The 23470-nt window shown below is 45.7% G+C and overlaps 4 protein-coding genes across 6 annotated transcripts in view; 3 read left to right on the forward strand and 1 right to left on the reverse strand.

The window, feature by feature from the left end:
• LOC307234140 (sodium bicarbonate cotransporter 3-like) overlaps window positions 1–9880 on the forward strand; it is a 34401-nt gene extending 24521 nt beyond the window's left edge. Inside the window, exons 16-25 of the mRNA XM_080005738.1 lie at window positions 41–202; window positions 887–1000; window positions 1089–1250; window positions 3846–4097; window positions 5977–6045; window positions 6494–6667; window positions 6956–7078; window positions 7777–7841; window positions 7969–8076; window positions 8275–9880. Of these exons, the coding sequence (XP_079861864.1) occupies window positions 41–202; window positions 887–1000; window positions 1089–1250; window positions 3846–4097; window positions 5977–6045; window positions 6494–6667; window positions 6956–7078; window positions 7777–7841; window positions 7969–8076; window positions 8275–8383 (1338 nt within the window). The 3' untranslated portion in view covers window positions 8384–9880. The remainder of the gene's footprint in view (window positions 1–40; window positions 203–886; window positions 1001–1088; window positions 1251–3845; window positions 4098–5976; window positions 6046–6493; window positions 6668–6955; window positions 7079–7776; window positions 7842–7968; window positions 8077–8274) is intronic.
• A 296-nt stretch (window positions 9881–10176) lies between these two features.
• On the reverse strand, window positions 10177–14135 carry LOC307234141 (ectonucleotide pyrophosphatase/phosphodiesterase family member 7; the record flags this gene model as incomplete). The annotated part of the gene is made up of 6 exons (XM_080005739.1): window positions 10177–10250; window positions 10787–11009; window positions 11226–11849; window positions 12216–12361; window positions 12773–13113; window positions 13966–14135. The coding sequence occupies 6 exons, from the start codon at window positions 14133–14135 to the stop codon at window positions 10177–10179; spliced, it is 1578 nt and encodes a 525-aa protein (XP_079861865.1).
• On the forward strand, window positions 14068–16087 carry mrps12 (mitochondrial ribosomal protein S12). Of its 2 annotated transcripts, none has more exons than XM_080005250.1 (3): window positions 14068–14089; window positions 14335–14384; window positions 15553–16087. In XM_080005250.1, exons 2-3 carry the CDS (start codon window positions 14339–14341, stop codon window positions 15936–15938), a joined length of 432 nt encoding a protein of 143 aa, XP_079861376.1. In that variant the 5' UTR covers window positions 14068–14089; window positions 14335–14338; the 3' UTR covers window positions 15939–16087. The 2 variants fall into 2 exon arrangements, with proteins under 2 accessions (XP_079861376.1, XP_079861375.1); XM_080005249.1 differs by lacking the exon at window positions 14068–14089 and adding an exon at window positions 14093–14136.
• Window positions 16088–17568: 1481 nt separating this feature from the next.
• LOC307233760 (uncharacterized protein) lies at window positions 17569–23150 on the forward strand. 2 transcript variants are annotated; one of them, XM_080005170.1, is made up of 9 exons: window positions 17569–17594; window positions 18042–18164; window positions 18283–18614; window positions 20935–21211; window positions 21351–21476; window positions 21657–21711; window positions 21854–22155; window positions 22233–22371; window positions 22527–23150. In XM_080005170.1, exons 4-9 carry the CDS (start codon window positions 21179–21181, stop codon window positions 22823–22825), a joined length of 954 nt encoding a protein of 317 aa, XP_079861296.1. In that variant the 5' UTR covers window positions 17569–17594; window positions 18042–18164; window positions 18283–18614; window positions 20935–21178; the 3' UTR covers window positions 22826–23150. The 2 variants fall into 2 exon arrangements, with proteins under 2 accessions (XP_079861296.1, XP_079861297.1); XM_080005171.1 differs by lacking the exon at window positions 18283–18614.
• Window positions 23151–23470: the final 320 nt, after the last annotated feature.

Genomic DNA, 23470 nt, shown 5'->3' on the forward strand with positions numbered 1-23470 from the left:
TTGTATGTATGTATTTATGGAGATGTGTGTCCCTCCCTAGGCCTGCAGGGGGCTGGGGGGCCTGCTGGAGGGCCCATCCTGCGGCCCCCACGGACCCTTCATCCCCGACGTCCTCCTCTGGTCCGTCATCCTCTTCTTCCTCACCTTCCTCCTCTCCTCCTTCCTCAAGAACTTCAAGACCATGCGCTACTTCCCCACCAAGGTAGGCGGAGTGAGGGAGAGAGAGAGACAGGGAGAGAATCAGGGTGAGAGAGAGGGAGACAGGGAGAGAGAGGGATATGTATAGAGACAGACGGGGAGAGTGAGGGGGGGAGAGAAAGAGAGAGAGAGAGAGAAAGAGAGAGAGAGAGACAGGGAGAGAAAGTCAGAGAGAGGTAGAGTGAGGGAGAGGGAGTCAGTGTGAGAGAGAGACAGACAGGTATAGAGACAGACAGGTAGATTGGGGAGATATAGTCAGGGAGATAGAGAGAGAGACAGGGAGAGAAAGAGACACATGTAGAGAGCGAGAGAGAGACAGGTAGGGAGAAAGGGACAAGTATAGAGACAGACAGGTTGAGTGAGGGAAAGAGAGAGACAGGGAGAGAGAGTGAGGGAGAGAGACAGGTAGATTGAGGGAGAAGGAGTCAGTGAGATAGAGAGACACGGAGAGAGACAGGTAGACAAGGACATAGAGAGAAGTAGAGAGAGAGACAGGTATAGAGACAGGTAGAGAGAGAGAGAGAGACAGGTAGAAAAGGATGTTGAGAGACAAATCGAGAGAGAGAGACAGGTAGAGAAAGACGGTAGAGAGAGACAGTTAGGTTGACAGACAGGTTGAGAGAGAGACATGAAAACATGGAGACAGTGAGACAGGTGCCTCAGGGTCTCACTGCTGTCTGTGGTCCAGGTCCGTTCCACCATCAGTGACTTCGCCGTCTTCCTGACCATCGTCGCCATGGTGACGCTGGACTACCTGGTTGGGGTCCGGTCCCCGAAGCTCAGCGTCCCCGACCACTTCCAGGTACTGGGAATAGAACCCGCCCCCCACAGCGCTAGTGCCTGGCTCCAGGGAACAGAACCGCTGACCCTGTTCTGTCCTGGTTCCCCAGCCCACCTCCCAGACCCGCGGCTGGTTTATCTCCCCTCTGGGATCCAACCCCTGGTGGACGCTGCTCGCCGCTGCAGTGCCGGCGCTGCTGTGCACCATCCTGATCTTCATGGACCAGCAGATCACCGCCGTCATCATCAACCGCAAGGAGAACAAGCTCAAGGTCCCTTAAGAACCCTTAAGATCCAATAAGAACTCTAAGGAACCGATAAGAACTCCTATGAATCCTATAGAACCGATGAGAATTCCTCAGAACCCTAAAGAACAGTTTCAGAACTCTAAAGAGACAGGGTGCACTGCACTCTAAAGAACTGATAAGAATGTTAAAGAACCAATAAGAACCCTTTAGAACGCTATAGAACCAATAAGAACTCTAAGAACCACTTATTACTCCAAATAACCCCTAATAACTCTAAATAACTTTAAAGAACCAATAAGAACTCTAGGAACCCTTCAGAACTTTAAAGAACTAATAAGAACCCTTCAGAACTCTATAGAACCAATGAAACTCCAAGAACCCTACAGAACTCTAAGAACACTTCAGAGTCCTAGAGAACCAATAATAACTCTAAGAACCCTTCAGTACTCCAAAGAACTCGAAATAACCCTTCATCTGCCATTAAAACCTCTAAGAACCCTTCTGAAAGCTAAAGAACCAATAAGAACTCTAGGAAGCCTTGAGTACTCCAAAGAACTCTTAATAACCCTTCGGAACTCTAAATAACCAATAATAACTAATAAGAACCCTAAAGAACCAATGGAAATTCTAAGAACCCTTCAGAACTCGATAGAACCAATAACAACTCGAAAGAACCCTTCGGAACTCTTTAGAACCAATAAGAACTCTAACAGCCCTTCAGAACTCTAAAGAACCAATACAATTTCTAATAACCCTTCAGAACTCTAGAGAACCAACACAAACTCCTAAGAATCTTTCAGAACCCAAAATAACCAATAAGAATGTGAAGAACCCTTCAGAACCCTAAAGAACCAATAAGAACTCTAAGGACCCTTCGGAACTCTAAAGAACCAATAAGAACTCTAAGAACCCTTCAGAACTCTTAAGAACCAATACAAACTCCTTAGAATCCTTCAATAACCCTAAAGAACTAATAAGCACTCTCAGAACCCTAAAGAACCAATATGACCTCTGAGAACCATAACCTACCTCTATTGAATCAAGAAGAACTAAAACATTTTGAAAGAACCCTTCTCTCTCTTTAGAACCAATAAGAACCCTAACAACCCTTCAGAACTCTGAAGAACCAGTATGAACTATAACAACCCTTCAGAACCCTAAAGAATCAATAAGAAATTTTAAGAACCCTAAAGAACCATTAACAACCCTACGATTTCGAAAGAACGATTTTGAACTTTTTAGACCCAATATTGAACTCTCACAACCCTACAGAACCCTTCAGAACTCTAAAGAACCCTTGAGAACTCCCAAGAACTCTTCAGAACCCTAGGGAACCAATAAGAACTCTCACAACCCTTCGGAACTCTAAAGAACCAATAAAAACTCGAAGAACCCTTCAAAACTCCATGCATTACATTTCACTGCATATATGTATGGAAGTATGTATATGTATGTGACAAATAAAAATCTTGAATCTTGAGAACCCATTAAACTCTAAAAACCCTTCGGAATCCTAGAGAACCAATATGAACTCGAACAACCCTTCAGATCTCTAAAAACCAATAAGATTTATAAGAATCCTTCAGAACTCGAGAACCAATACAAACTCCTAAGAATCTTTCAGAACCCTAAATAACCAATAAGAACGTGAACAAACCTTCAGAACCCTAAAGAACCAATAAGAACTCTAAGAACCATTAAGGACCCTTCGGAACTCTATAGAACCAATAAGAACTCTAAGAATTTCAAAAGAACCCTTTGGAACTCTTTTGAACCAATAAGAACTCTAACAACCCTTCAGAACCCTAAAGAACCAATAAGAACTCTAAGAACCCGAGAGAACCTTTTGGAGCCCTAAAGAACCAATAACAACTCCAAGAACCCTTCATAACTCTAAAGAACCAATACAAACTCCTTAGAATCCTTCAGTAACCCTAAAGAACCAATAAGAAATCTCAGAACCCTAAAGAACCAATAAGAACTCTAAGAACCATAAAGAACCCTTTGGAACTCTATAGAATCAATAAGAACTCTAAACATTTGATAATAACTAAATAACTTTAAAGAACCTAAACAAACTCTTAGAACCCTCAGAACTATAAAGAACCAACAAGAACTCTAGGAACCCTTCAGAACCCTAAAGAACCAATTAGAACTCCCAAGAACCCTTCAGAACTCTAAAGAACCAATAAGAACTCCTTAGAACCCTGAACCAATAACAATTTGAGGAACGCTTCAGAACTCTATAGAACCAATAACAACTGTAAGAACCCCCAGTACTAAAAAGAACTCTTGATCACTCTAAATAACTCAAAAGAACCAATTAGAAATCTAAGAACCTTCAGTATTCCAAAGAGCTCTGTACAATAAGAACTCTAAACATTTGATAATAACTAAATAACTTTAAAGAACCTAAACAAACTCTTAGAACCCTCAGAACTATAAAGAACCAACAAGAACTCTAGGAACCCTTCAGAACCCTAAAGAACCAATTAGAACTTGTGGAAACAGGTTCTCAGTTCTTAAATTCAGGATTTAAAAGTAATTTGTTTCAACACGAAGATTTACTCTGATTTTATGAACCCCTGACCCCTGACCTCTGCTCCCTGCCCCCTGCAGAAGGGCTGTGGCTACCACCTGGACCTCCTGGTGGTGGCGCTCATGCTGGCCGTGTGCTCCCTGATGGGGCTGCCGTGGTTCGTGGCGGCCACCGTGCTCTCCATCTCCCACGTGCACAGCCTGAAGGTGGAGTCGCAGTGCGCCGCGCCCGGCCAGCAGCCCTCCTTCCTGGGGGTCCGCGAGCAGAGGGTCACCGGCCTGCTCATCTTCACCCTGATGGGCTGCTCCGTCTTCATGACCTCCGTCCTCAAGGTGGAGCTGTAGATCTCACGCCGCTTTTACACTGAATCCAAAAACCCATCGTCAGCTGGATGTGGCTGTTGTACAACCGGTGTCTTTGACCTTATTTGTATATTTTTTGTATATACTGTATATATTTATATATATATATATATAATAATTTATTAATGGTGAACACGGAAACATAAAACTGAACAAATATATAACTCCAGAGTTAAATGTGGTAACAACGTCATGTAGCAGTTGCTTAGCAACAGCGGCTTTTGTCCGTAGTGTCCGACTAATACTTTTCCAGTTAAAAGAGTTTTGAACGCATCCTGGAGCCTCCATCGGATGCGGAATCCCTCCGCTGACGAGGGGCGGGGCTTACCACAGAAGGACGGAGCTTTTCACTGCGGGATCTGACTCCATAGCGATGAACGGACTTCCTGTTTGTTGTTGTTTTTCGGATTCAGTTGAAATCAGCTTCAGGTTATTTTTCCAATACAACCTGCTGACGACCAGTTCCTCCGGGAAGTCACGATTGTGCGATCGCAATAATTCATGCAAATTCAACCAATATCTGCAGTATTTGAGAGAGCTTGAACTAAACTGCTGCTGCTCCACTTGTACAACATGTTAAAATCAAGAGCTGTAAGTTGTGGCCCTGAGGAGGTGGGATTGTTGTGTTGTGTTGTGATGTGATGTGTTGTGATGTGTTGTGATGTGATGTGATGTGTTGTGATGTGATGTGATGTGTTGTGATGTGTTGTGATGTGTTGTGATGTGTTGTGATGTGATGTGATGTGATGTGTTGTGATGTGTTGTGTTGTGTTGTGATGTGATGTGATGTGTTGTGATGTGTTGTGATGTGATGTGATGTGCTGTGATGTGCTGTGATGTGATGTGCTGTGCTGTGCTGTGATGTGTTGTGATGTGATGTGTTGTGATGTGATGTGTTGTGTTGTGATGTGTTGTGTTGTGATGTGTTGTGATGTGATGTGTTGTGATGTGATGTGTTGTGATGTGTTGTGATGTGATGTGTTGTGATGTGTTGTGTTGTGATGTGTTGTGTTGTGATGTGTTGTGTTGTGATGTGTTGTGATGTGATGTGTTGTGATGTGTTGTGATGTGATGTGTTGTGATGTGATGTGTTGTGATGTGTTGTGTTGTGTTGTGATGTGTTGTGTTGTGATGTGTTGTGTTGTGTTGTGATGTGTTGTGCTGTGCTGTGATGTGATGTGATGTGTTGTGATGTGTTGTGATGTGATGTGTTGTGATGTGATGTGATGTGATGTGATGTGATGTGTTGTGATGTGATGTGTTGTGTTGTGATGTGTTGTGATGTGTTGTGATGTGATGTGATGTGATGTGATGTGATGTGATGTGTTGTGCTGTGATGTGATGTGATGTGATGTGTTGTGTTGTGTTGTGATGTGATGTGATGTGATGTGTTGTGTTGTGTTGTGTTGTGATGTGATGTGATGGGACGGTAGCTCAGACGGTAGAGCTGGTCGTCTAGTAATCTAAAGGTTGCTGGTTGGATCCCAGGCTCCTCCTGCTAGCATGCTGTAGTGTCCTTGAGCAAGACACTTAACCCCTCATTGCTCCTGATGGCTGCGTCCGTCGGTGTTTGAATAATTGTAAGTCGCTTTGGATAAAAGCGTCTGATCAATGACTAAATGTAATGTAATGTAATGTGATGTGTTGTGTTGTGATGTGATGTGATGTGATGTGATGTGATGTGATGTGATGTGTTGTGCTGTGATGTGATGTGATGTGTTGTGATGTGTTGTGATGTGTTGTGTTGTGATGTGATGTGATGTGCTGTGATGTGCTGTGATGTGCTGTGATGTGCTGTGCTGTGTTTGGAGGTGTGATGCGGCGACGCTGTTCTTGTGTTTGTGTGCAGCTCATCCCGATGCCCGTCCTGTACGGGGTCTTCCTCTACATGGGCGTGTCGTCGCTGAGAGGAATCCAGGTCTGGAACCATGGAAGACATGAGACCATCATCCCAGAATACTCAGGAAGCTTTCATCTCCAGCTGTCTGATGCCGTTTCCTGCTTCCTGCTTCTTACTTCCCGTTTCCTACTTCCTGTTTGATCCAATTTCCTGCTTCCTGTTTCCTGATTTCCTACTTCCTGTTTCTTTATTTCATACTTCCTGTTTCCTGCTTCTTACTTCCTGTTTTCCTACTTCCTACTTCCCATTTCCTGCTTCCTGCTTTCTACTTCCTGTTTCCTACTTCCCGCTTGATCCCATTTCCTGCTTCCTGTTTCCTGCTTCTTACTTCCTGTTTCTTCCTGTTTTCGGTTTCTTTCTTCCTGTTTCCTGATTTCCTACTTCCTACTTCCCATTTCCTGCTTCCTGCTTTCTACCTCCTTTTTCCTACTTCCCGCTTCTATTCCGTGCTTCCCGCTCCCTGCAGCTGTTTGATCGCATCAAGCTGTTCGGGATGCCGGCCAAGCACCAGCCGGACCTGATCTACCTGCGCTACGTCCCGCTCTGGAAGGTCCACGTCTTCACGGTGGTGCAGCTCACCTGCCTCATCCTGCTCTGGGTCATCAAGGCCTCCGCCGCCGCCGTCGTCTTCCCCATGATGGTAAACCCGGGCTCTGACCCCAGACCGACCCCTGGAGGTCAGACTTTGAAGTGAACTTCTTGAAGTGACAGGTTACTTTTACTGCACTGGATACGAACAGATATGATGAAAATCACATCATCACATTGTCTCTGATGAAATGAGTTCTTTGTGGAGCTGTATTTAATGTTGACTCGGCTCCTGGTGAAGCCGAGCAGGACGGTCCCTGAGCTCAGGAGAAATGCACCTTGGGTTTTGGTCTTTTGGTGCTCTGCTCCTTCACTTCTGTTGGGTTGTGTTCTGCTGCAGGTTCTGGCTCTGGTTTTCATCAGGAAGCTTCTGGATTTCTACTTCACCAAGAGGGAGCTGAGCTGGCTGGACGACCTGATGCCTGAGAGCAGGAAGAAGAAGGAGGACGACACGAAGAAGGAGGTACGAACCCTGAGAAGATCCTTCTGGAAGATTCTTCTGGAAGATCCTTCTGGAGGATCCTTCTGCTGGTTCGGGACACCCGGCGTCCTGTGGACCATCTTCTGTTGACTTGATGTTAGAAAATATGAGGAACTTTGCTCTGATGTGGTTAGAGTGCATGTGAGGCGTTCCTCACGTCAACACATCACTGATATACTGTATGAAAACAATATGAATTCATGTAGATTTCTCAGAATTGTAGATTTGTTGTTTATTTACATGTTGTTTGCGTTTGTAGATCTAGTTTACATTACTTTGCATTAGTTTACATTGGTTCACATACGCTCATATTGGTTTACATTAGTTTGCATTAATTTGCATTAGTTAACATCAGTTTACATTTGTTTACATTAGTCTACATTACTTTCCATTGGTTTACATTGGTTTACATTCACTTGCATTAGTTTACATTATATTACATTAGTTTACATTAGTTTGCATTGGTTTGCACTCATCTACATTAGTTTACATTTGTTTACATTAGTTTACATTCATTTACATTAGTTTACATTTGTTTACATTAGTTTGCATCCGTTTACACCCGTTTACATCTGTTTACATTAGTTTATTTTAATGCAGTTATTGATATTTTATTTTCACACCAGTCCTGGGCTCTGATTCCAACAATAAATTGTGTGTGTGTGTGTGTGTGTGTCCAGTGCATGCTGCAGGACTCTGAGGAACACATCCATGAACCACAGAACAACAATAACCTGGGAACACAGTCAGTGTCAGTTAAAGCTGAAGTCAGTGAGATGTCCTCAAACTGATGGAGTTCAATTCCCTAAAGAGTCCCTGTGTGTGTGTGTGTGTGTGTGTGTGTGTGTGTGTGTGTGTGTGTGTGTGTGCAGGGCCGACCTGTCCATGGTGAACATCTCTGATGAAATGTGTAAGACCAGCTTGTGGAAAGCTCTGTCCAGGAAGCCAGAGAGCAGCAGGGCCTTGGAAAGGAGCCCCAGGTAACTATGGCAACCTCCATCCCACAGCCTGTCCTCGTGGGCTCGTTCTGACGGTTTAGTAACATTCAGGTTCATAAGGACTCGTTGGACATCAGAGCATGCTGCCATATTTGGGCCCATCCTGGTGTTGTCAGGCCTTCTTGGCTTTCTTTTGGTGATGCTGCAGGTTGTCATGGTGATGGCGATGTGTTTTCCCAGACAGGAAGTGGTGTCCAGCGTCCAGATCAACGTAGAATGTGTAGAAGAAGAAGAAGAACAAGAAGAAAAAGAGGAAGAGACGTTTGTGGACACAGAGTCATCGTTATGAACCGCCTGGTGCTCCCCTCCAGCAGGGGGCGCTGTCTCACCTCATCCTGAGCAAGGCGGCCCACTTTTCTCTTGTTTTTATGGCGAAATACTCTTGTTTGGAGGCAAAATGGAGGATGTTTTGAAAGCCCTTGTGTTCGCTTACTTTCTATTTCTATCCCAACAACCCACCTATCAGCATCCAGTGGAACGTCATGTGACCCCTGGGTTGGTGCAACAAGTCCAGAATGACACACACACACACACACACACACGTGTGAGGACCTTTCTGAGGACTGAGTTTCTTTTTGTGTTCAACTTGTTTTATGAAACGTCCTCTTCTCTCGCTCTGTGTTACCGGGCAGAATTTGTTTTAACCCTTTATGCTAATTTCATTTGTTGTTTGTATTTTTGCTTTTCGTGGTAAAAACCGTCCCAACACGTTTCTTTCATATTATCAAACCACGCTGTGAGCGTCAGGGTGAGTCCAGTTCAGAAGGTTGGCTTTCACGCCTCGGCTCTCAGCGTCTCTAAATTCCACTTCTGAAGTGCCTCTGGAAATGATCCTGAAAAATGAATCCCTCATCAAGCTTTGATGTGATGTCAACAAAAAGCCTAAAGCGCTTTCTGAGGACGTAGGAAGTTTATTTTTCGCAGGTTTACAGCACCACCTCCTGTTGAATGAAGACAAGGTGAGGACCGTGACGGGGTGGACCTTTCTGGCCCTCGCTGCACACCGTCCAGCCGCACCTTCCCAAAGTATGACCCATTAAACTTTATTTACACCTAACGTTACAAAGCGCTTTACTCAGAACGTGAAATAAGAGCAAACATTGTAAGAAAGAGGCGACAGGAACTGAGAGAAGCTGGCATCCCCCTGGTTGCACAGCCTTATGGGATGTCCTGAGGTTTCCTTGAGATTTTGCCAAATCAAGGATCCTAACGAGGATGCTTCCTACTGTAAGGAGACATCCTACGTAGATCCTTGATTTGGCAAAAGTTTTAGTTCCAGGACCCGTCTGCGCTTTCCTGGACCTTTTTCAAACCTGGTCTGGAAGCCTGGTCCTGGGTTTGTTGTTTGGAGAAGCCGCAGTGTTTCCTGTCTGCAGCTCACTCAGCGCTAGTGCAAACTCTTTACACGTTACGTGACTTAGTGCTTGGGGGTGATGGCTGCATCCACGTTCAGAGCTGAATGTCAATGCCTCGCCCTCTGGAAAAGCTCAAGATCATTATTTTAGCAATTTCCAAGCAAGAATAATTTAAATGAATGACATAACTTCAGTGAATAATCAAGTGACATCATGGGGGGTGCTCCCCCTGCTGCACCAGCAGGGGCAGCAGAACACGGTGCCAGTTCCTTTCAGACTGAACCTGTAGTTAAGGATTCATTAAGTGCTTTGCTCTGCAGCCAATCGATACCAGTGACCTTTTTATGACTGTTTTTAAATTGTATTTTTTTTTTATGAGGCTGTTGGGAAAGTTACCACGGCAACCTTGTGTTTTTGTAATAAATACAATTGTTTAATGACACCAGTAAAGATTATTATCGTGTTCAACCTGTTCCATCTGTGTTGTTCAACATGTTGTTCAACGTGTTTATTGAGATAACTAGTAAGTTCATTGAGACTTGGATTGAATTCACTTCCTGTTTCCTGTTTAAACAGACGAAGCACATAATGGACACATCAGGAGTAATAACTTTAACTTTTAGTACAAGAACCTGCTCACTATTTACCATAAATATAAAAACAAAAAAGTGGGACTGAGTCAAGTGTGATGCCACATCCTGTACGGAAGGTCCACTTCCTGTTTCCTCTACAGAAGCGTCAATATGGAGGCGACAGCTGCCAGGACGCCGAGGGACGTCCGACCGGTCACCATGACGCCACCTGCAGGATGGGTAGAGGAGAGTGCACAACGTGAGGCTGGAGAGCACAGTACCCATGCACTTCCAAGTTTTACCTGAAAATATATCAATCACATGATGTCACAGCGCTGAGGAATCCTGCTTTCTGATTGGTCAGTAGCTCAACCAGCGCTCAATTATTTCTGAATAATGACGCTGTCTGTTAATAACGACCGTTGCCATGGGCAACCACCTCTTCTGGTTTCACGTACTTTGTATCACTCCGCTATATGCTGAAGCTAACACTAGCTCGTGGCGCCATCACATGGAAACTACTATGGAAGACTGGACAATTATCACATTGAACTGTACTAGACTATACTAGTACTATACACTTACAACACTGCAGTGTTTGTATACTGGCATGTTGGAACAGATGTTCTACATCATCCATGTACTTTTCACAAACTGTTGGGATATGTACTATAGTTTTAGACTTACTAAACACGCTCACATACTAGTTTGGAGTACTGCATGCTATGTAGTACTACAGTATGCAGTACGCCGGGCTCCGCTCACCGCCGTGCAGCAGCATGTCCTGGGTGAAACGCAGCGACCCGTTGTTGGGCGCGGCTTGGATCTGCAGCAGGCGGCACATCAGAGCGTAGATGTGGACGCTGTCGAACGGCTCAGCCAAATAGTTCTTCTTGAAGTCGGGTCCGAAAGCTCTGAAGATGGTCTTCATGTCCATCTCCCCGTTGTGGAAGCCGTGGTCACCCTTGTTCACGTAAACGATGAACCTCTGCAGGAAACATAGAGCAACGATGAAGTTCCTCCAGACACCTTTCACTTTAACTCTTAATACTCTGAGTGCGTTTCAAAGCTTCTGGACATTTACTACAGTGGAAACGACAACATGGTACTTTGACTTTCACCAGAGTCATAAAGTGTCGGCATTTGCACTGAAGGTGGGAGTTCTTCTCCTGCCACAAACAGACTGAATGGAAATGTTGCGTACAGAGTTCAGGTTGAATCCCAGATCTGCGAAGATCAGGATGGGCTGGATACGGTCACTGCGGGCCAGGTGGAAGCTCTCTGGCAGCTCCTCCTTCCTGTAGACCGTCAGGTTGGGGGCTCTGGACAGGGCCTCGTAGACCTCCAGCTCCCTGCCGGGCCGCGGCGTCACCAGGCCGTAGCCCCCGTAGTCCAGCAGCTCGAAGCTGGTGAGCTGCAGCAGGTTCAGGTACTTGTTGAGGACGATCTCCTCCACCTGCGGACGCTTCTTCACCGTGGTCATGCCGTGGTCCGAGGTGAGGATCACGTTCAGACTGTGGGTCAGTCCGTGGCGTTCGATGGCCTCCCGGAGGTATCCGACGGTGCGGTCGATCTGCCGGATGATCTCCTTCCTCTTGGGGTGGTCCGGGCCCTTGGCGTGGCCCACGTTGTCCGGCTCTCCGTAGTACAAAGTCACCAGGTTGAAGTTTTCCTCTGAGAACCAGCCCATCACCGTGTCAATGTTCTGCCTCCACTCCGTCTCGTTGTCGTCGGGGTGGTCCGGGGCGGCCAACAGCACTCTGTTGACCGCCTGGCCACCGTAGGTGGCTGCGCCCCCCGGGAAGTAGAAGGAAGCTGTTTTCAGGCCCTGAGGAACCAGGTCCAAGAAGAAGAATAGTCACAAGACGCAGTAGATTCATGTTTTTCATAGTAACAGAGGACATCAACCGTCTGGAAAGAAGGAAGGAAGGAAGGAAGGAAGTTCATCACAGAGAAATCGTGCATCATCTAAAGCAATGATTCCCAAGCTAGGGTACCGGACCCCACAAGGGGTCGCCAGAAACCACTTGAAGGTCTTGAGATTTGAGGCAAATGTTTCCTATAAGTCAAATATTGGTTCAAGTGTCAGTTGAGTGTAAATATAAAGGAAAGGTCGCTGTGCTCTGTGGGAGCGGTGGAACGGGGTTGGATAGAGGGGTTCGTTCCTGGTGTCCACAGAGACCCCGGGACTCACCTGGTTTTGGGCGGTGATCCAGAGCGGCAGCGCTCCGTTGTCCCACCACTCAGACTTGGTGAGCGTGGCCCTCAGGGGAACCTTGAGGTTGGTGGACACGTTGTGCATCATGTTGTGGACGACGCCGTGGTCCTCAATCCACCGTCCTGCACAGAGGAGCAACGTCATGCGACGTTCAGCCCAAACAGGAGAATACCAGACAGACAGGCAGACAGACAGGCAGACAGACAGACGAACAGACAGACTGGGTGACAGACAGACAGACAGACCGGTTCCACAGTTGAATGGAATGAAGTAATAGAGGGTTTGGATCTGGAACCGGTTCTTATTCCAAACCTCAGATCTTCCTCCAGCTCCGTCCATACAAGTCCAAATGAGAGTTTTCCTACGAGCTCAGACCTCAGTCCCCACGTTGAAGGGACCGGAGGCCGAGGAACGGAGGTCCGGGTCTACCTATGTAGAGTGGTGTGGTGAAGGGTGGTGAAGTGGGACGGGGTGGAGGTCTGTGTCTACTTGTGATGGTGCTGAAGTGGGACGGGGTGGAGGTCCGGGTCTACCTGTGATGGTGGTGAAGTGGGACGGGCAGGTCATGGTGAGGGCGGGTGGGGTGATGTACTTGGCCTTGACCCCGTCCTGCAGTAGCCGGTCCAGCTGCGGCGTGTCCACGTCCTGCTCGTAGTCCCAGCGGAAGCCGTCGAAGGAAACCAGCAGTAGCTGGCGGCCAGAGGGGCCGCGGTGCAGTGGCAACCCCGACACGCCCAGCGCCAAGCAGAGCAGCAAGAGACGCATGGTCAGCACCTGGAGCCTGGAGCCTGGAGCCTGGAGCCGATTCTGCCGCTGAGGACTGATGCACTCCTGCTTAAAGAGTCCCTCAAGGACCAGACCTCGAACCTTGGACCTGCACCTGCAGCTTCTTATCAGTTCCAGAGATTCAGATCTGTTTGTGAAACGAACCGAGCGACTTTTGCACATATTTATTATCATTAATATTATTTGACTATTTGATTGCTTTCCATTCATGTAAATCAATTTGCATGTTGTGTATTAAGGTTGCTCTATGTTGTATATTATTATGAATATAATAATAATAATAATAATAATAATAATAATAATACAAAAAAGAGGGAGTTTCCATCGTCTCCATTCAACTCTCATTGAGCTGAATAATAATATAAACTATGTTCTTGAGGTTCTCTCCCGCTTCACTCGGTTTCAAATATTTCTAAGAAGGAGAAATTCGGGACATTTTTATCTAAAAAAATGTAGAATGAATATTTTACCCTAAATATAAATTCATTGTCAAATTTGACATGACAACTGTTTTCTGGGGGATCTGTTGTACTGGACTCTAACCTGCCCGCACTTCCCTTATCTTATCAGAAGACTAGGGATATATTACATTTACATAACTCTATTACACATAAAGATAACACAACGTTTAATAAATAGGGACATGAACAACAGTACTATAATAATATATGATGATAATAATAATACTAATAATACTAATAATGCTACTACTATTACTACTACTATTACTACTACTAATAATAATAATAATTAAAAAAAAAAAATTATAATAATATAGAAAAAAATATAATTATAATAATACACAATAATAATAATAATAATAATAATAATAATAATAATAATAATAAAGAATGATAATATATATATATATAAAAAATAATAAGCCAGAATAATAATAATAATCAGTTATCGTCGTATGGGGAGCAGTCGACGGTCCCACCGTGCTGTTCCGTGAGCGTCCTGCAGGGGGCAGCGGCGTCCAGCGCGCAGAGCTCCGTCACGCAGCGTCACGTCTGCGGAGCTGCATCCGCTTCCTGTTTGTTGGAGACCGGAGCCGGAAGCAGGTGAGCGGAGCTCGGCGTCGTGTGGCGGAAAGTCACGAACCTTCATTGTTCGTAGCTCCCGTTTCCAACTCCACCGCGATGTTTAGTTTTTACGTTTGTAAAAATAGTATTGTTCTATTGTTCATGTGTATAGAAATATTATGGAAACATTTAGAAATGAATAGAAATATGAATCTTTTTCCTTTTACATTTACTTAGAAATAACTCAACATCAGTTCCAATAAAACTGAACGATGTGTTTTCAGGGTCATGGCGTCGTGGAGTCTGAGGCCCGTGATGGCGTCGTTGTTACAAGGCGAGTTCTCATGGTTCTCACTGTTATTATTATTATTAGTGTTGTTAGAAGTAGTAGTATAACTACGACTATTTTTATTAGTAGTAGTAGTAGAAGTTGTACCTCTACTCATAGTAGCAGTATAACTACTATATTATAATTATTATTATTATTGTTATTACTACTATGTATATGTATGTGACAAATAATCTCTTGAACTTGAACTTGAACTATTATTATTTGAAGTAGTAGTAGTAGTATTATGACTCTACTTCCTGTTAAAAACCGGTTTAATGCCTGTTTAATCTTTTAACTGGACCTGGGGCTGAAATCCACTTCTAGTTGTTTCAGTGTTAGTGTGACAGACAGACAGACAGACAGACAGACAGACGATAGAAGCCCAGTAGCTCTGGTCTCGTTGCATGGGGAGGGGACTCAACGAGGTAGCTAACGTTAGCTAGCCACTGTGTTGTACTATTGTTCGTGTTATTGGACTGTTACTCTTCTAACTGCTGTTTGATGGAGCAGCATTATTTGATGGAGCAGCATTATTTGCTGCGGTTCTGTGGAAGCTGTTCATAAAGGAAGGAAAGCAAACATACGTGTGAAGACCACTCCCATGATCCCACGCTGCTTCCCACCTCATCAAACTGTCTTGTGGTTGTTTTGATGAGAGACCCCGAGCGGCAGAAATGACGTATTGTACATTTAAGATAAGAATGTTGCCTTTTAAAATGATTCAAGATTCAAGATTTTTTTATTTGTCACATACATATACATACTTCCATACATATATGCAGTGAAATGTAATCTGGGATTGGGTTCTGTCCCAGAAGGGTCTTTTAGTCCCGACGATGGACGTTCAGCCCGTCACATTTCAGATGTTATTAATCTGGTTTCCAGTCGCGACGCGTTCCAACAGAGCCCCGCCCCCAGTGACATGATTGAACATACAGGAAGCGACAGGAAGTGAAACGTGCGTTTATTGCCATCTTAGTGACGCTCCACATTTGAGACTGGTTTTAGGAGAACAGCGGGACCCAGACGAGGACCAGGGGTCCGGGTCATTTTGTAATCAAACTCTGTATTAATAGTTAAGAAATAGTTCTATAATTAAACAAATCTAAAATTGTTTTGTAATTATTTTAATTCAGAATAAAACCAAACTGATGGAGACTTTCCTCCTCAGCGTCCTACCGCGCCGCCCCCTCGTGGACCGGCCCCCTGCTGGCCAGGGCCATGGCCACCCTGAACCAGATGCACCGGAAGGGGAGGCCCCCCCCGCCCCCCAAGCAGCCGGGCCCCATGTTGGGCCGCCCGCAGCTGAAGGCCGTGATCCTGAAGACCATGATCCGGAAACCGAAGAAGCCCAACTCGGCCAACAGGAAGTGTGCGCGGGTGCGTTTGTCCAACGGGAAGGAGGCGGTGGTCTACATCCCGGGGGAGGGACACACCCTGCAGGAGCACAACGTGGTGCTGGTCCAGGGGGGCCGCACCCAGGACCTGCCGGGGGTCAAGCTCACCGTCGTGCGGGGCAAATACGACTGTGCCCACGTGGTGAAGAAGAAGCAGTAGTACTGTCACTGTGTGTGTGTGTGTGTGTGTGTGTGTGTGTGTGTGTGTGTGTGTGTGTGTGTGTGTGTGTGTGTGTGTGTGTGTGTGTGTGTGTGTGTGTGTGTGTGTGGCGTAATAAATATATTTGGTGAATTATTGTCGAATATTCAGACATTGAATCATTTTATAATAAAGGGATGATGTTGCCTGTTTAAATATGCAGAGCGTGACTGAGATTCAAGATTTTTATTTGTCACATACATATACATACTTTCATACATATATGCAGTGAAATGTAATGCAACGCACCCGGTGATAGCACACAATATGTCCTAGGAAAAAATAAAAATAAAAAGTTTCTTTCTATAGGCCGACTAACTGACTCCTAAAACGTAATACAGTAAGTTGAATACTTATAGAATAAAATAAAAATATATAGAATAAAATACAATAAAAATAAAATGGAATAGATTGAGAAAGGAGAAACATGAATTAACAGAAATGTGTTTTTGTTTTTTTTATGTTCTAACAATTTGTCTTGTTTTTAGATGATGATCAACATCATAACAGAAGTAAAACTTGTTTTAAATGAGTTTTACTTCCTTTTAATTCCTGCTGCTCTGGAGTTTGAACAATTTAACAGAGTTAAGTTTTGTTCCTAATTGCCAAATCAGATTTCTTCACCAAACAGGGAATAGATTGATTTTTAAATAGTGCATTACAGCCAGAGAGGGGGAATGTGAATATGAATGTTTATTATGATCTGTGGAATAGTGTAGGTGTGGAAACTCAGTCATAACATAAATTAGTAATTTCACATCAATTCTATGAAAACATGGAATGATAGGAGCTCTTTCACTCAATGGAAAGTGCTTTGAAAGACATTGACTGATGTACCAAACGATAAAAAGTATGTGTGTATGTATATGTGTGTGTATGTGTAAATAGATGTGGATATATACATACTGTATGTATACAATGAACTTCATGTGAGTTAATAGTTAAATTTCATTAGTGCATAGAATGGGGCAGTGTTTCCAAAAGTGTGGTTCATGACCCCAAATAAATGAAAAGTTTTAATTTTCAATTTTTACTGTGAAATTACCATTAAATATTTATGGTTAAATATTTACATTTCTAAAAGTAATCAGAGGTGATAAAACCAAGCGATGGGATTGAAATGACATTATTCTCCATTAAGGGGCCTTTTCTTTTTTTTATTTGTTAACCCTATTTTAACATTGGTTGCTTTACAAATGGTGGATGGTTGTCAAGGTGCGCTGCGTTGCCGGGGCCACGTCCACGTCCAGCTGTGTTTATTAGGAACGTAACTGTGCAGGGAATCAGCTGATCACACTCTGCTCCTGATCACAGCTGCTTTTTAAGGCTCTTTGAGCTGAGGCACCTTTTCACTTTTCAAGTTGGACGTTCTGAAGTCTGGGAGTGGCTGGAATAGGGCTCCGAGAGATGACGTGATTCTCCCCCTCAGACATTTATATTTACTTTGCAGAACTTGCCGAATGTTTTATTTCACTTTGATTTTTAATATCGGACGATTCGTTTGGTTCCAATACAAACCAACGAGCAGCTGCAGCGTCAGCAGCGGCCGCTGGGGGCGGTGCAGTCCCAGCCTCACCCCACGGAGCGAGGAGGGGAAGTTACGTCACCACCCGACAGGTCAGTGCGTTTCTGAAAAAGAAGAATATTGTTCATGACGCGATGGAAACACGTCAGACGAAGCGATGCGCTCACAGCCCCGGTGCCGCCTGGTGTGTCGCAGTGTGTAGGTCCAAACCCAACCCGTCCGCTCCGGTCGGACGGTGTCGTGACAATAAGTGGTCGTCCCCCAAGAACTGATGCCAAAAAGTGATCGCAGCATCTGCATCGTGACCGAGATTTTGTTTATGCCTCAAAATGACTTGATTCCATTCAAAAGGTTTTGTATGACAGGTTAGGAGCCACCAGTCATTCTTCACTCGGCGAAATACATTTAAAGAACCAATACAACTCATAAAATGTAGTTTTCCACTTGCCAAAAAGTGACTGCAGTTCCTACCTTGTGGCTGAAACGTTGTTTTTGCCTCAGAATGACTTGGTTTCATTCCAAATGATTATATTTTATAGATTAAAGCCCACACAGCCGACCATCACTTTTTGGCACAGCACCGGCCCTGAGATCCACAAGCAGCAGGAGGTCGTGCGGCTACGAGCCCCCAGGACCCACCTGGTTCCCTTGTTTGGGTTGGGGTACGTACAGGAGAGAAGACCATGCAGTCAAAATGTCTTCTCATTGTTCTTCTCCTTCTTCTCCTTCTCGTGTCACGACATTTCCCTGCGTCTATGTACGACCCTTTGTGTTATGCAGGTGACAAATGATCACTTGAACTTGACAAGTTGAAGAGCAGCTGACAGGTGCTCAGCGCTGCCGCCGGAGGCTGGAGGAGGTGCTGCGGTGAGCAGGGTGTGGCTGTGCGTGTTCTGGAAGGAGGCGGGGCCACACGCTAAGGGCCACAGCGGGAGAGTTTCCCCTCAGTGAGAACGGTACTCAGCTCTGCACAGTCTGACCAGTGTCCACCCATCGAAATAAGAAGGGTGGTGTTGTTGGGTGGAGCACAGAGGAAAGCTTTGTGTCCAGTTGGGTCGCCTTACCTCAGGGCGTGTACTCCGTCTGACTGGCTGGTCAGTTGCTAATGCCAGGTGAGTAGGGCGGTTCGATGCCACAGTAGAACTACTGTCGCACAAAGTGGTGAAGAAGTGAATGTTGCTGTGATAGAAAGGTGTAGAACACACAGTGCATGGCAGCTTGCTGCGTAGGGGAGCTCAGTGTCCATGCTGACCCCTGTCCACCCCTGAAAGCACCTACAATGGACACGTCAGCGTCACAACTGGACCATGGAGCAATGGAAGAAGGCGGAGGTCTGATGAATCACCTTTACTTCTACATCATGTGGATGGGTGGGGTTAGGGTCCGATCCCATGGAGCAACTGGTGAATGTGCTGGAACAACAAGCCTGATCCATGGGGGCTCCACCTTCCAGGACTTAAAGGATCTGCTGCTAACGTCTTGGTGCCAGATACCACGGGACACCTTCAGAGTCTGGTGGAGTCACTGCCTCCACCTCACAGCTGTTTTGGCAGAACGAGGGGACACAAACTACTACTACAAAACATGAGTGTTACACAACAACACCACCACATGACGCTGTCTTCTTCCCCCAGCGAGGACGGCTGCTCTGTCCTCTACCCACAATGCACCTCTTCACAACCCACATCCTGAGGACTGTATGGAAATAATATTTAAATTTTAATGCACAACTCTGTAGCTGAAAACTGCAGTATTCTATTTCAAAAGTGTGTATGTGTGTGTGTGTGTGAGAAGTTAGACATATTATTACTTCATACATATTTCTATATCATATTTTTGATATTTATTTCTATTTAGATCTATATCTGTCAGAAATATCTATGTAATTAGTATTATTTACAATTTCATGACAGGACATTATTCATTTGTCTTTATTTATTCACACACTTCACCTCCAATTCAGACAAAGAAACAAGAGAATTAAGACATAAAATGTAAATACAAGAATAAATCTATGTTCAAGTTAACAGCACCAACACAAAATATCGACATAATATTCTATAGAATATACAGATAGTTTACAGTGACCTTGATGAATTATTTCATAATTTAAATGATAAGATATATGGATATAGTTTATGTAACAAAACCGTGTGGTGTGTGTTTTATTGTACATGAGCATCTCTCTCTTCTTTAGGTTCATCTTTCTATTTCCTGTTTATTTTCTAGGTTTTATTTGTGGCTTATCGTAAGGGTTAGTGAACATTGCCATATTTTTATTGTATATTTCACAGTTTTCCATTTTCTTTATTATTTTTTATTTCATTGCTTTATTCATTATGTGTGTGTGTGTGTGTGTGTGTGTGTGTGTGTGTGTGTGTGTGTGTGTGTGCGCCGTCTCCCCTCGGTGCTGGATTCAGGCGTTCTCAGGGCCAACCCTCCGCTGGACAGAACCATTGTTAATTATTCAATGAAACCTACACGTTGAATGAACACAGCGTTCATATTAAACCCTTAACGAATACAGATGTTATTTATAAACGATGGCAATGACTGTGCAGAACTCCTTCAATCACCAAACAACCATGAAGGGGCCCCGTGCAGCGCAGCCCTGCACAGGGCCAGGGCTGCGCGGGAGGTTCTGCTGCGAACAGAGAAGCAGCGACAGAGCTCTGCTCATCTCCACAGCGCAGGAGCTCAGCCTCAGCCTCAGCAGCTGTGGTCACATGGTTCTTTACTTGGAAACGAGCTGAGGTGGCGTCAGCAGTGACGTCACGTCAGACGCTTCAGCAGTTATTATTATTTTTTTTTTTTCGGTTTTTTTTTTTTTCCCCCAACCCGCTGTAAATCTACTCTTTGATATAAAAGCACGTTGTTAATGTCAAGAATCAACGTTTAGATATCAACTACTCAAATGAGCGTTTGTAATTCTGCATTGAAAGCAAAGGGGACGGTTTAAACTCTAGTTGTCAAGAAATCACATTGATGACGTCAAGAGTGTTTTGGAAATGGAAGTGGTTTTACACAGTGCCTCGGAACACGACAGCGCCGCCTGCCGGACGAGGCAGAAGGCGTGTGACGAGTCGGTACGGTAGCAGGGGGACGGTAGCTCAGGAGGTAGAGCTGGTCGTCTAGTAATATAAAGGTTGCTGGTTCGATCCCAGGCTCCTCCTGCTAGCATGCTGTAGTGTCCTTGAGCAAGACACTTAATCCCTCATTGCTCCTGATGGCTGCGTCCGTCGCTGTTTGAATAATTGTAAGTGGCTTTGGATAAAAGCGTCTGATCAATGACGTAATGTAATGTAAACGAGTCAAGCGGCAGCTCGGGGCCTCCAACCCTCCGGGGCGTGGCACAGAGCCTGTGCCTTGCTCAGGGGCGAGGCGCAGGCTCTGGGTGTTGTGACGTCAGAGCTCAAGTGTTTCTACTTCCAGGAGAACTTGGTCTGGACGTGCCCCCTGCTGCCCGGAGGCTCACATGAGGTCAGGGACCCCCACCGCCTGCTGACGGGTCTCGGGCCGCACCTCCACCGCCTGCTGACGGGTCTCCGGCCGCACCTCCACCGCCTGCTGACGGGGCTCCGGCCGCACCTCCACCGCCTGCTGACGGGGCTCCGGCTGCACCCCTCCGGCCCTTGCTGGCCGAGCTTCAACCGGCCCTGGGCCGCTGCGAAAGCACATGGAGGCCCACGCCGTAGGGGGCGCTGTCGAGGTGAGGCCCCTGGGGTCAAAGGGGGCGACATGGGTTTGGTGCTGAGTGGGCGTGGCCAACCACTGTTTTAATAAGAGCGCGTATTAAAACGTTTTCTGCTGAAATCAGTCGTTTGACATTTACGTTGCTGCACCACCAGGGGGCGTGGCCGTTCCAGTGCAGCCTCTGCAGGAAGAGCTTCTCCACCAGGAGGCTCCACCGGAAGCACCTGCAGATCCATCTGAGGGAGGGCGGAGCGCTGCTGCCCCCTGCTGGACACGAGCAGGTCATTTCAGTTTCACTGATACTGGAGCAGGACAGACATGACGTAGCGCGGCAACCAGGCATCAGCTGTTGGTTGTGGAGATGAGCAGTTTCAATCATCTGCTGACAGTGATACTGAGTTCGTATCAAAACTCTTGTCAATATGAAGAAAGTGAAATGTATTTATTTGTTCTATTCAAAGGAAGAGGAGTCCGGGGCAGCGCTGCCACCTGGTGGAGCAGCGGAGGAACATCCTGGTAAACTCCTCCTCCTCCTCCCTGGTCTTCTTGTTCGTCTTCATAAGTGCTTCTCACTGATTGGACCGTGGGTGGTTCACCATGTAGGTCATGATTTGAGCGTTTTATCAATGTCTGCTTTTCAACCGACCCATTGATCCAGACGATGACAACAAGAAGCACCTGGAGGACCAGGACCACCTGGAGGACCAGGACCAGCAGAAGGACCACGCCCCTGAGGAGCTGTTCTGCTGCTCGCTGTGCAGCAGGTTCTTCTTGACGGCCCGGGGCCTCCGTGGACACGCCCGCGTGCACAGGCGTGTGCACGGGCATCCACCCGCCCGGCGCCACACCTGCAGCGTGTGCATGCGCGGCTTCCTGCGCCCGGGCCTCCTCAGGAAACACATGAAGCTCCACCAGACGGACACTGAGGTGGTGGAGGAGCGGAGCAGGACCAGCAGCGCGGTGAGACGAGGAGCCCGACCTCTGACCTCTGACCTCTGAAACAACCACCCTTTATTCTGATTGTGTCCGTCCCCTAGAACCCGGAGCCCCGGTCCAGCACTCTACCTGGTAACCAGGGTGAGGAAGACGAGGGAGCGGAGCGGCCTGAGGAAGGTGCCGTCGACAAATTGATCAACTCAGATGGCGAGGAAGAGGAGGGGACGCTGAAGGATGGAGGTAAGATGGAGTTTACTCTTTCCTGTTTGAAGCTCCACCCAGATGACGGTCTGGAGGGTACTCCTTCCTGTTTGTTGCTCCACCAGGTTGGAGGTCCCTTGTGTGAATATGACCTGATGCTGTTCTACTGACACCGTCTCTTCCTGTCCTGTCAGAGCTGAAGGGCAGGGTGGAGAAGCGGGTGGAGGGGCATGGTGAAGCCCGGAACTGCTGCCCCGTGTGCGGCCGTCCGTGCCAGAAGGCGTCGGCGCTGAAGAAGCACCTGCGCATCCACTCGGGGGAGCGTCCCTTCCGCTGCTCCACCTGCGGGAGCAGCTTCACCCAGCGGGTCCACCTGACCATGCACCGCAGGATCCACACCGGGGAGAAGGCCTACACCTGCTCCACCTGCGGCCAAAGCTTCACCTTCTCCAGCGCCATGCGGCGGCACCAGCGACGCTGGCACCACCAGTAGAACCTTCAGAACCTCCTTGTAGAAGAACGCTGGGTGGAGGTTGTGGACGGGGCGCCCCCTGCAGGGCGGAGGTGGAGCAGCAGCTTAGACACAGTTCAAGGAAATAAAAGCGCTGATTGTTTTGTTCGGATTTGATTTCTGAATTGATTTGAAAATGATAAATCAATACTTTGTTTATTAGTTATGCAGCGTTCCAGTCACTCATGAATTAAAATATTGAATTAAACTGCAGTTTTCACTGAACATTGTAAACATTTCTCATTTTGTCTAAAAAATCAATACAGAACAATATCGATCAGGCTTTAAATGAAACAAACCTCAGCTTTATCAATATATAATATCATCATTTAAAATCAGTATTACTATTCTCAAATTGATAAAGAAATTGAAGATATAGAATTGTCTCAGGGATCGATTTTTTTTTTTAAGCTCATCTGAGCAGCGATGTTTAAATATATATTATGTTTATTACATGTTCTATAATCCATCATGTTGCTTTGAACCACTTTATGCAGTATATATTATATTAATTAAAACTTATTCTATAATCACTTGATCTACTTTGATCAATTTTATTTTTAAATGTAATATTAAAAGTTTGAAATAAAGTAACGTTTGTATATCTATATTTTATCACACTTTTAG

This window comes from Zeus faber (genome assembly GCF_960531495.2).
Source record: "Zeus faber genome assembly, chromosome: 8".
Classification (NCBI taxonomy): domain Eukaryota; kingdom Metazoa; phylum Chordata; class Actinopteri; order Zeiformes; family Zeidae; genus Zeus; species Zeus faber.

Bases quoted from the DNA above. Each gene is read 5' to 3' on its own strand.
- mrps12 (XM_080005250.1), top strand. From the start codon at position 14,339: ATGGCGTCGTGGAGTCTGAGGCCCGTGATGGCGTCGTTGTTACAAG. The intron at 14,385-15,552 runs GCGAGTTCTCAT...TTTCCTCCTCAG, and splicing joins GATGGCGTCGTTGTTACAAG to CGTCCTACCGCGCCGCCCCC.
- LOC307233760 (XM_080005170.1), top strand. From the start codon at position 21,179: ATGGAGGCCCACGCCGTAGGGGGCGCTGTCGAG. The intron at 21,212-21,350 runs GTGAGGCCCCTG...CTGCACCACCAG, and splicing joins CCGTAGGGGGCGCTGTCGAG to GGGGCGTGGCCGTTCCAGTG. The intron at 21,477-21,656 runs GTCATTTCAGTT...TTCTATTCAAAG, and splicing joins CCCCTGCTGGACACGAGCAG to GAAGAGGAGTCCGGGGCAGC.